Source organism: Zootoca vivipara, chromosome 2 (genome assembly GCF_965207765.1).
Source record: "Zootoca vivipara chromosome 2, rZooViv2.hap1.1, whole genome shotgun sequence".
Lineage (NCBI taxonomy): Eukaryota > Metazoa > Chordata > Lepidosauria > Squamata > Lacertidae > Zootoca > Zootoca vivipara.
In genome coordinates this window covers 6,923,736-6,936,132 of record NC_142584.1, presented here as the reverse complement: position 1 = coordinate 6,936,132, position 12,397 = coordinate 6,923,736, and the positions used below count along the sequence as shown (strand labels likewise).

The window sequence follows — 12,397 nt, the reverse complement described above, 5'->3', positions numbered from 1 at the left end:
AGCACAATTCAAAGTGTTGGTGCTGAGCTTTAAAGCCCTAAATGGGCTCGGATCAGTATACCTGAAGGAGTGTCTGCACTCCCATTGTCCAGCCCAGACACTGAGGTCCAGCTCTGAGGGCCCCCTGACAGTTCCCTCCCTGTGAGAAGTGAGCTTACAGGGAACCAGGCAGAGGGCCTTCTTGGTAGTGGTGCCCACCCTGTGGAATGCCCTCCCACCAGATGTCAAGGAAATAAACAACTACCGGTATTTGATTTTTAGAAGACATCTGAAGGCAGCCCTGTTTAGGGAAGTTTTTTATGTCTGATGTTTTATTGTGTTTTTAATATCCTGTTGGAAGCTGCCCAGAGTGGTTGCAGAGGCCCGGCCAGATAGGTGGGGTACAAGGAATAAATAAATAAATAATAATAATAATAATAATAATAATAATAATAATAATAATAATTAGTAGTAGTAGTAGTAGTCCAAAGGGTGCATTCAGTCTTGGGCAACTTCTGGAGGTGGGGTGTATATCAGTGGTGGGTTGTGCCAGATGGAAAAGTGGGCAGAGCAATGGGTGTGACTCTTAATTCAGTAAAGTAAGTTACATTCCAGCCACGCAGAAGCCAGAGGCTTCTGTACACACACACACACACGCACACGCACCTCCATCCAGGAAAGGAAGAGGCATTATGATGCTTCAAGGACACAACTCAGTACTCAGAGAGGGTGAGTCCTGTAGGAGTGGGCATGTCCTGGGGAGAGTTCTGAGAACCAGTTTGAGGGCCCTCATTTTATGAACTCCATTTGCAGCCAGGATTCTCTGGATGCAACCAAAACTCTGTATTCTGAATGACTCCAAATATTACACCCATTTACTGCTTTGAGATCACTAAGTGCAAATTAACCCTTAGTTAAAGGTAAAGATAAAGGGACCCCTGACCGTTAGGTCCAGTTGCGGACGACTCTGGGGTTGCGGTGCTCATCTCGCTTTACAGGCCGAGGGAGCTAGCATACAGCTTCCAGGTCATGTGGCTAGCATAACTATGCCACTTCTGGCGAAACAGAGCAGTGCACAGAAACACCGTTTACCTTCCCACCTATTTATCTACTTGCACTTTGACGTGCTTTCGAACAGCTAGGTTGGCAGGAGCAGGGACCGAGCAACAGGAGCTCACCCCATCGCGGGGATTCAATCCGCTGACCTTCCGATTGGCAAGCCCTAGGCTTTGTGGTTTAGACCACAGTGCCACCCGTGTTAACCCTTGGTTAATTTTCTGTTAACATAACTTTTCATTGTGATCCCACTGCCATTACTCTCCCAACAGTTTGCAGGCTCACCTCTCCTCTTCCCCTTCCAGCAAGCTTTTGTAGGCTGCAATCTCAATATCTAGGGCAAGCTTTGTATTCAGTAGCTCCTGGTAGTCACACACCAGGCATGCCAGTTCGTCTTTGCCATTCCGAAGGGCCTCCACCAACTCAGCATATTTCTCCTGAGCATCTTTCAGGGCACAGTCACCACCTTCCGTCCCATCACAGACGGCCTTCTGCAGCTCATCATTCTGCAGTGATTACAGAAGATGGTCAGGTTAGCCTTCATTTTCTTGTGCTAGATAACCAGATCGCAAAACCCTTCAGTGTACAGATTTGGGGTGGTTGTGCAGTGGCTCAGTTTCTCCATCAGAAATTTGGACTAGTCCCTGCTAGTCCCTTTGGCCACAAACAAATTATTTTTATAGCTATTTGCTCAGAAGGAATTTTATGACTGTTTGCTAAAAGAGAAATTATTCCAGCTGTTGGAAGTGGTCTTGTTGTGATCTCTGCTTGGTCTAACTCTAAGTCTTGCCTATATTCACCATACTACTCATAGCTATTCAGATTGTGCAACAGAAACAATTAAGAAATAATAAACTACTTTATACAAAATTGTATTGCATGTGTAGTCTTATGCAGTGTTTTTTTCTGGGGGGACACAGGGGTATACATTCCCCTAAACATTTTGTGAATCTAAGTTTGGCCTCATTGAGGGGCAAGTGTTTCAATATGAGTAAGAAAATGAAAGTACCCTTAAACATTTTTTTAAGGAGGAAAAAAGCACTGGTCTTATGTAGAGTTGTTGTTGTTGTTGTTGTTGCTGCTGCTGCTGCTGCTGCCAAATTTTCAAAATCTTGTTGCCTGACCTGTACACCACCAAACTTACCTCCTTTTGCACACTCTGAATTTCACACTGAAGCTTCTCAATCCTCCTTGTAAGTTCTGAAATCTGCTGCTTGTATTTCTTCAGGTCTCCCTTGAAGCAGCATCTCTTGCTTTGAGCCTCTTCATACTAAGGGTATAAACATGGTGGCTGTTTAGCAAGAGCAGCTATAATGAGAGAGATCAGATGCACAGAGCATAGGACCAGGTCAGGCAGAGTGAAACAGCCACCTCATGCAGCAGGTTCTGGGAGGGTGGCAATGATAGCCCCTCCCCCCCGCCCTTCCTTCTGAGCCCCCACCCCACCCCAGCCACACTCATCCACTTGAACTGACGTCCTGGCAGTTTATATAGCTTTATACAGCTACAAGTCAATGGACAAAATAAAGAACCCCATTCTTACAATGCTACAAATAGAGAAGATATAAAAAGCATCCAGAGAAATATTTGTGAAGGATGAGGGCAACCTGAAATATTTCAGCAAATGAGTATCCCCTATCATGATTGCATAGTACTTGTGTCATTAAGACTTTTTTTCTTTAATAGACCACTTTTTGAATTTGTGACGTTTTGTTTAAGCTTCAACGCCCACCTTGTTTCAGCACCTACCTTGTTTTGGTAAAAGGCATCTGCCTCGGCTTTGCTCCTCTGGACAATTTCTTTGTACTCTTCCCTGAGGATGGCAATAATGCTGTCCATGTCTAAACCCCTGCTGTTGTCCATTTTCACAACCACATCCAAATCTCCAGTGTGATGGTCCAGTTGAGCTTCCTCCTAAGTGTATTGACCCAAATGCATCATCATTTGTTCTTTACAACCTTATCTAAAATACTGTACTTCTTTCTCTCTGCTAACTTTGCTCGAGTTGTAACAAGGCAAATCTGTAAAGCAGGTGCAAATGCTAGCACCTGGTTCACATGGGCAAACACATTGCTTGAGCTATTACTTCCTTGCTCAGCTCTTTGTGGTGACTCTTAGCTGAACATGTGAATTGACGTCAGTGCAAAGCATTGCCTTTTAGTTGGAGTTTGGGTTGGTTAATCTGCAGCCACTCATTCACACATGTGTGGTGCTTTAGGCAATGAGCATGCAGGTGAGGACTGGGCCCAAGCACAGCTTTCTAGAGGGAAAATATATATGGAAAAAAAGATCTTCATCTGAGGGAGGCTTCGAGGAAGATGACAAGGGTTCCTTTTCAGGGAACACACTCACCAGTGAGGTCTGCTTAGTAACTACGCTGGCATCATTTCAGTGTCGGGTAAAACTTCCCTCCGTGCCCCCAGCTTTTGATGAGCTACAATGACATTATTTTGCTGCTGGTATGTAGCCCAAGCTACTTGGGATGTGGGTGTGGGGAGGGGCTGCTTGGAAGGTCCAGGGTTGAGGCATGTGGCTTTGCATGCAAAAGGTCCCAGGTTCAATCCTTGGCATCTCTAGGTAGGGTTGGAAGAGTCCCTTCTCTGAAATCCCAGATAGCTGCTGTTGGTTGGTATAAACACTTGGTATAAGGCAGTTTTAAACATTCATTGATGGAATTTTTTAAAAAAAATCTAACGGAATGGTCCAAAGTCTTCTTTTTTTTTTTTTAAATTTATACAGTATCATCTGGGCTTTTTTTGCTTTCTTAAAATCTCTGCTGCTACTGTCTTGTTTTGTTTTATAATTTGTATCTGTAGTTCACATGTTTTTAAATGTTGGTAGCCACTCTGGGAAGTGTCTACCTGAAGAGCACCTTATAAACTCATTAAAGTAATAAATGAAGTTAACTACCCTTAGATGTTGCTGAGGCCAATCAGGCTTAAGTCAATACAATTGCTTTAACCTGTTGACTTAAGTGCAACTATCTTTAGTTGGACTAGAACAGGCATCCCCAAACTGCAGCCCTCCAGATGTTTTGGCCTACAACTCCCATGATCCCTAGCTAACAGGACCAGTGGTCGGGGAAGATGGGAATTGTAGTCCAAAACATCTGGAGGGCCGAAGTTTGGGGATGCCTGGACTAGAACTATAGATGCCCTGTTAAAGGAAGCACTGGAACAAAGTGGTAGATCATCTGCTTTATTGAGTCTCTGGCATCTCCAGGTAGGACTAGAACCACCCCCTATCTTAAAAACTGGATTGCTGCTGTCAGTCAGTGTAGGCAATATTGAGCTAGATAGACTAATGCAGGCTTCCTCAAACTCGGCCCTCCAGGTGTTTTTGGCCTACACCTCCCATGATCCCTACCGTAGCTAGCAGGACCAGTGGTCAGGGATGATGGGAATTGTAGTCTCCAAACATCTGGAGGGTCGAGGTTGAGGAAGCCTGGACTAATGGGTCCATAGGAGTCAACTCCCGGGGGACCAAGGTCCCTTCAAGGGTACGCAGTACCAGCACCTCTTTTGTTGTTAAAAAGTATGGCACTTACTGTAGCAGCTTCATGGTGAGTACTGGCACCTATTTTTTGGGGGGGGGGAGCACTGGGTGTGGTTGCTTTGTGGTTGCTATGAATTGCATGTGTTTTTGTGCAAATGTGTTTATATTGCAATGTACCTATGCTTATGCTTTTGACTATGCTGTAAGTCGCTTGGAGACTTTTTTGCATAGCAAGAGTCTTAACAATTTTAATACAGTGGTGCCTCGCTTAACGAATGCCCTGCTTAACGAAATTTCCGCTTAACGAAAGGTTTTTTCTAGCGGAGGTTGCCTCGCTAGACGAATCCGTTTTATGAAAAATTCATCTAGCGAATCGCGGTTTCCCATAGGAATGCATTGAAATTAAATTAATGCATTCCTATGGGCAAAAATAAAATAAAAATCCAATGCATTCCTATGGGATTCGCTAGACAATTTTTTCATTATAAGAAAAGACCCGTGGAACGAATTAAATTCATCTAGCGAGGCACCACTGTATATCATAATAACACTGCTCAGAAATCTTCATTGTAACCTGAAAGTAGGCCTAATTCACTTGCAAATCCAGGCTAGGTAGACCAAGATGCCCACTAACATGTCAGCCAACCACTGGAATTTACAGAGCCGGCCCTATCATTAGGCAAAATGAGGCAGCAACCTCAGGCAAACAATTTTGGGTGTCATTATGGCAATGAGTTATTAGGGATCTAAATGATGATGACTCACTAACAGGGAGGGAGGGAGGGAGGGAGGGAGGTACTTAAGGCTTTTATTTTATTTTTTTTGCGTTAAGTTCAACGATAACTTGACTAGATTTGGATACTCTTGACCTTTTCTTGTGAGGGTGGAGACCACCATTTGCAGCTCTGCTCCATTCAGACCAGCTTTAGGAATTTGCTAATCAGATTCAGGAAGCCTTCCCCCTCCCCCATGTCCATTTCGTCTTCTGTACTTACTAGGATTTGAATGGCACCTTGAGATATATAGGTGAAGTAGAGATAATATGGGGTGTCTTTGCATGGGATGTCTCCTTACTTACCTTCAGATATATGCATCTCAGGAACTCGATCTCTTGGGAGAGGAGACTGACTTGTATCTCCAGCTCTGCATTGGTCAAAACGACACAGTCTCTATCCTGCAAGGATGACATTTCCCTGTTATTTATATTCTACTGTTTAGATATGGTTTCAAAGGAAAGGGGGCAAAAACACCTAGAGCAGGGGTCAGCAAACTTTTTCAGCACGGGGCTGGTCCACTGTGCCTCAGACCTTGTGGGGGGCCGGACTATATATATATTTTTGGGGGGAGGGAATGAACAAATTTGTATGCCCCACAGATAACCCAGAGGTGCATTTTAAATAAAAAGGCACATTCTACCCATGTAAAAACACGCTGACTCCTGGACCATCCGCGGGCCGGATTTAGAAGGCGAATGGGCTGGATCCGGCCCCAGGGCCTTAGTTTGCCTACCCATGACCTAAAGTGTGCTTACATGAACAAACCTATGAAACATTTTATAGAGTGTAAATCCATTTTATAGAATCATAGAACTGTAGAGTTGGAAAAGACCACAAGAGTCACCTACTAGTCCAACCCCCTGCAATGCAGGATACTTTTGCCCAACATGAGGCTTGAACCCCCACAACCCTGAGATTAAGTCTCATGCTCTTCTGACTGAGCTGTTTTCTACTGTCTTGAATTAACAATCTTACATAGGTCCATAGCTGCCAAGTCTCCCGTTTTCACCAGGAAACCCCCATTTTTAAAGCCATTTCCCGCTGTCATCGCAAATGGCGAAATATCCCGTAATTCCCCTGGATTTCTTCTGGTGCCGCTCTGCCCTTGTCTGGGCACCAGAAATCGGGCAGCGCCGGCACCGGAAGTTGCTTCTACGCATGTCTGGACTTCTGGTGCTGGCGCTGCTAATCCCGTATTTTTCTAACCGGGACTTGGCAGCTATGCATAGGTCCTTGGTCTAATTTCACAACTCCTTTTTATTTACTTATTGCATTTATGTCTGACCTTTTTCTCCAAGGGGCTCAAGAACTGTAGCCAACACTGTTTTACTCAGAGTAGACCTATTTAAATTAATGGACTTAAGTTAGTCATGTCCATTAATTTCAATGAGACTGTTCTCTGTATGGCTAACATGGAAAGGGTGACAGCACAGAAATGCATGAACAGAGTCTTGGGGGCCCAGTGCTGCCACGTAATTGCTGTCCAAAGGGGTTACAATGTAATAAAAGACGGAAATAAAGCAGAATGTTTGCGATCTAAAAAGGTACGGGATTTTGCCAAGCGATTTCAGGATATGCATTGATTGGAAGTGAAACAGTTTGACTACCCCAAAACCCTTGCAGGTACAAAGAGTATTTTGCAAACACAATCACAGGTGGCTGTCCCAATAGTATCATGACTACAAATAATCATAAATGCATAATAAAAATGATGTCTGATAGGGTCCCAATAATCCATAAACCATGGTCTCCATCCCTTCACCTGGCAGCCTACTGAGCTGGGAGGAAGCAAGATCGAGGGCTGTCAGATGGTGATGACGGCAACAAACAAAACTGAGTTATTAAAAAAATGAAATGGGGAGATTTCTCATTTTTAAAACATAGATATTTCTGAAGTGAGGAGAAAACCTCATTATTTTTAATTGAAATGTTTCATCAGACTATACCTGTTTTATTGTGTTTTTAATATTTTGTTGGAAGCTGCCCAGAGTGGCTGGGGAAAACCAGTCAGATGGGCGGGGTATAAATAATAAATTTATTATTATTATTATTATTATTATTATTATTATTATTATTATTATTATACAAATGACTTCTTCTTCTTACCTTCTTCAGTTCTCCAAATTTGTTCTCTGCAGCACAGCGTTGGTTTGCTTTCTCTTCATACCTGTAAGGTATGAATAAAAATGAAACTACAAAGGGGTGGTGATCAGTTCAGTAATTCACTCACTACTAAGAACAGAAGAACATATTATGAGCCCAGCTGAATTAGGGCGAAGGCCCAGCGAGTCCAGCATCCAGTTCCCACAGCATGGACTCCACAAGTAGACTCCATGTCTCTGGACTCCCGCAAGTAGGATATGAGAACAATAGCATTCCCCCACTGCTGCTACCCAGCAGCCACTGGTCAGAGGCATTTGCGTGTGGAGGTCCCCCAAACCACCCCTCAAATAACTCACACCATAGACAGAATTTTAGTTTAATGGTTTTTGGCATGAATTTGGCCACAACTTTATTGAATACAAATCAAACCAGTGAGTGGTTGTGTAGGCATTGGTTCTCCAACTGTCACCTAAGGACAGAAATAAACTTGCCTTGTCAACAAGGGGAAACCCTACAGGGAGAGACAGGGAGTCGGGTCCAATAGGCTCTCCCCTCTCCCCTCAGGCTCCCAGGGGCCCATGCATGTTGCTGGTCCCCTACCGGGGATATGGACACTGCATAGAGCCCCTGTATTCCTGACTGGAATTTCCCCTAACTCAGGCATTAACACAAGGGGCCAACGAAGTCAACAGACCCCAAATACAACCAATAACCAATGCCTAACCGCCAACCTTACAAGTTGTGACTTATTTGCTGTGCAGTAGGCGAAAAACCAGATGGCACCAGCCAATCAGCCAAATGGAAAAAATTCCTACCAGCCCCTGAATACAGGCGGCGCTGAAGTCACAGCAATGTCAACACAGAGGCCTAAAAAACAGCGGAGGGAGGGTGGGGATCCGAAACGCAGCCAAAGAGAAAAAGAAACCTCTTTCCTTTGCTTTTAAACCCAGGGGGCTGACCCAACAAAAATCGCAACATCGGAATTTGCCCAGCAACAGAGGAGTGACCACTCATGCCCCCACCTTTGGACTGAGGAGTGGTTTGATTAGCCCCCACCGCAAATCGTGCTCACCATGATGGTGAACTCGCAATGCCCTGCTGACAATCTGATACTCCCTCTGCACTGAGCTCACCACTGCCTGGTCCCTTCCTATTGGTAACTGGCAGTGATGTGGCATTAGGAAGCCAGGTGACCAGTGCCCACCACACCAGCCACTACTGGGTACTAACTACAGAGGATTTCCCCATTTATCAGGGATAAGTGGATTTCCTGGCCTGGATGGTGTTTCCATTGTAATCCAATGACATCTGAAAGCACCACATTATTTACCGCAGTGGTTGGCAATAGTGGGCTAGAAGTATTGGACTAATTCTATATAAGAACACTATGAATGTGGCTTATTTCCTCCTTCAGATATGCTGTACTTCGAGGATTCACATGTTTGTTCAATCTCATGGTGGTCACTTAATAAAACGTGACTGTGTGTTGCAATTCATTCCTTGGAGTTTGCCAAGTGGAACATGCTGTCTATGTGAATGATCCTGGATTCAGTCCTTGCCATCTTCTGTTAAGGGAATCTAAGGGACTGGGAAAGACCTGTGCTGGACGTCTTTGAGATACTGAATTTGATAAACCAATGATCTGACTTAATATACAGCAAATTCAGATGCTCCCCTAGAGAGTCTTAAAAAGGTAAAGGTAAAGGACCCTGCCCTGACAGTTAAGTCCAGTCGCGAACGACTTTGGGGTTGTGGCGCTCATCTTGCTTTACTGGCCGAGGGAGCTGATGTTTGTCCACAGACAGTTTTTCCGGGTCATATGGCCAGTATGACTAAGCTGCTTCTGGCGAAACCAGAGCAGCGCACGGAAACGCCCGTTACCTTCCCGTTGGAGTGGTACCTATTTATCTACTTGCACTTTGACGTGCTTTTGAACTGCTAGGTTGGCAGGAGCTGGGACCGAACAATGGGAGCTCACCCTGTCACGGGGATTCGAACTGCCAACCTTCCAATCAGCAAGCCCAAGGCTTGCACCACAGCACCACATGTGTCCCCTTTACAGAGTCTTAATTCATTCCAAAAACCGGAGAGAAACAAAAGTGTGCAGAGGAGAAGCACAGTTCTGTTAAGTCTCCATTTATGAAGGACAAAATCCAATTTATGGAGAAAAGATGGAAAACCCTTTATATCAGGCATCCCCAAACTTCAGCCCTCCAGATGTTTTGGACTACAATTCCCATCATCCCTGACCACTGGTCCTGTGAGCTAGGGATCATGGGTGTTGTAGGCCAAATTATCTGGAGGGCCGCAGTTTGGGGATGTCTATTTTACATTCTTAGGGCCATCATTTCCTTTCTTTGCACAATTCCAGAACAGCCGATTCCATGAACATGTCAACTCACCTGCACTTGCAGTCCTCAGCCTCCTCTTTTGAACACTCACAATCAGTCTCCAGTTTTCCCTTCTCGCACAGCAAATGATCCAGCTGCTTCTTCAGGTTGCAAATGAACTGCTCGAAAATAGATTTCAGACATTTTGTGGGTGGTTTGGCTTGTTTCTGTAGGAAGGACCATTTGGTTGCAAGCAGCTGGTTCTTCTGTTCCAAGCACTGCACCTGAAATCCAACATAAAGCAAATGAATAGATATGAATAAGATTTTGAGATATTACCTAGCAATGCTTAGTGCTCATACTGTTTCACAGGGTACATCTGTATTACAACGTGGCTGCAAATTTAGTGGTTTAGCAAAGGTACAAAATGGATTGGTGCAGCTAGCTAAGAAAAGAAAGGCCTTTGTGAGAATATCAGAAGCAAAGAGATCAAAACAAGGATTAATCTATATATTTAAAAAGGTTTGCTTAGTGCATAGAAAAGATTAAGGCAAACATATGCCAACTGTTTTCCAAGGCTTTAAATCAACCTTGCAAATAAGTCCACCCAAGTTACTAGTTTATAACAAAAGTACGGTACTTGGCTAACTAATCACTTTTTGGTCAACTTTGGTAAAACTTTCGCGTGGAAATAATTGCTACTTGATTCAGATGATAGATCTTTTACTAGTACGCTTTAAGGACTGTCAGGAAGAAGAGGTCTAGCAATGATCCATCCCACCTATAGATGCTACAGCACAAGGCTGGAAGAGATCCTGCAACTCATGGACTCTAGCAGTGCACCTCAGTGGTCACCATATTGATGAAATCAGTGTCGAAGGAGTGATGGTGCTGCATGCAAGGGTTGGGCCTGAGATTTGTTCCAGGAATAAGGGGTATGGCACCAGTTTCACCATTGTACAAGGACAAGGAGTCTTAACCCAACAGCTGCACCTATTGCAGATACCAGGACCAGGCTAAACATTACTTGAATGATTCCCAGCAGCACTGGCTATGGCAATAGTCTGGTGGTGGAACGAAAGCCTCCCATTCTGATCTCACCTTATCAATGAAATCAGCAAATTGGCTGTTAAGGTTCTTCATCTGCTCCATTTCCTGTTGTCTCACTTTCTGGATCTCAGGGCAGATGTCTACGTGGAAAGGCTCCAGCAGATGTTGGTCAACATGTACCCCATGGATGCTGTATCTTCTATGCATGCTTGGACCATCAGCTCCGCAGTTGCCACTCTTGTAGCCTCCACACAGCAATGTTGTTCTTCCACTAATCCTAGACATACTTCTGCTTCTGTAGCTGCCAGGATGAAACCGGGAGGCTGAGTTACTTGTGGAGAGTTTGGTGAAGGGGCTTCTGGCATGTTGTCTGCCTGCTAAGAGCTGACGGCTCATGTTGCCTTATTGTTGTGGACGCGACTGCAGAGGAAGATGTAGAGATGGAGACCCAGCAGCTGTGATGGAAGACCTTGGAGCTGGCCTCTCTTTTATGTGTTGGAGGAACTGGGCTTGGTTGCAAAAGGGTTACATCAGGACTCCTGTGGCTGGCATGCCCGCCAGCAAAACACAGTGCTAAGCGCAGAAGAGAACTCAAAAATAAATTACAAAAAAAAACAAAAAAATGCATGGCTTGCAAGATCGTCATGAGAGGATATTGTTTAATTAATCTGCCTCCTAACTCTAATTACAGTTTAGGTAAAAATGTTATCCCAAAAGGGATCTTCATGGTCTGACATCAATATCTCTGGCTCTTTTTACTTTATTATGGGAGAGAACACCTTTGTATACATTACTGTTATATCAAAAGTGCTGGAGAGTTGTACTCAAAAGAATACAGGGACAAAAATAGGGCAAAGCATAGTTCCGTGTCAAAATAATAATTATCTTAGGTGTCAAGATTGTGGATTGCTTCTGATTTGGGCCTGGGCAGAAGTCACTGGCCCAACCAATACGGCCAATGAAGATTGCCATGGGATCATCTGCGGTTTGGTGGAAGAACAGTATCACGTGTTGTGGATCTATAAGGCTATTGCTTTAATTCCTGGTATCTTTCATTTAAAAATTCTCTGGTTGCACAGCTGAAAAAGACCATTTGAGGCCTTGGAGAACCACTGGGGTACATGAGACACATGGTTCTGGGGTACATGGACCCAAAATAGTGGCTCATATTCTCTCCCCACCCCCATCCCACAATTTCCAGCATCCTTAACACTCTACAATTACCAGCATTTTAGGGGGGAAGGCCTGTGCTTTCTATGTGCTTTCAGTGTGCATTGTGGATGTGACCATGGCACATATGTGTTCATGTGTGTTTTCTGTTTGTTATTAGTGTGTGTGTTAGATTATGGCTACTAATTGGAGAGTAACCTTTGCTGAACATACTGAGACATACTTTGGAACCATCATGTATAGAAGGTGTGAGGAACCTTTGGCATTCCAGAGATTTTCAGAACTGCCACTCCCATAGGAGACAACTGCTAGGGGTCAAGGGGTCTTCACCCCCTCCCAACAAAATATTTGAGGGGGCCGCCCCCAAAAGTTGATGGGCATTGTCATTCGAATGGTGTGTGTGCACTGCATAAAATGATTGATTATGTGAGGCAGGAC

General features: G+C 44.3%; 1 protein-coding gene across 1 annotated transcript; it reads right to left on the bottom strand.

Moving 5' to 3' along the window:
- Nucleotides 1-1,316: 1,316 nt before the first annotated feature.
- Nucleotides 1,317-10,996, bottom strand: LOC118081544 (keratin, type II cytoskeletal 73-like). The gene is made up of 7 exons (XM_060271070.2): nt 10,841-10,996; nt 9,812-10,023; nt 7,413-7,473; nt 5,609-5,704; nt 2,785-2,949; nt 2,180-2,305; nt 1,317-1,541 (listed from the first exon to the last, which is right to left on the bottom strand). The coding sequence occupies exons 1-7, from the start codon at nt 10,994-10,996 to the stop codon at nt 1,317-1,319; spliced, it is 1,041 nt and encodes a 346-aa protein (XP_060127053.2).
- Nucleotides 10,997-12,397: the final 1,401 nt, after the last annotated feature.

What these genes read in the sequence shown, in the direction of transcription:
- LOC118081544 (XM_060271070.2), bottom strand. Translation starts at nt 10,996, where the DNA reads ATGCATAGAAGATACAGCATCCATGGGGTACATGTTGACCAACATCTG. An exon ending in AATTTGGAGAACTGAAGAAG is followed by an intron (nt 5,705 to 7,412) that starts GTAAGAAGAAGA and finishes TCATCCTTGCAG; the next exon opens with GATAGAGACTGTGTCGTTTT. An exon ending in ATGCCTTTTACCAAAACAAG is followed by an intron (nt 2,306 to 2,784) that starts GTAGGTGCTGAA and finishes TTATACCCTTAG; the next exon opens with TATGAAGAGGCTCAAAGCAA.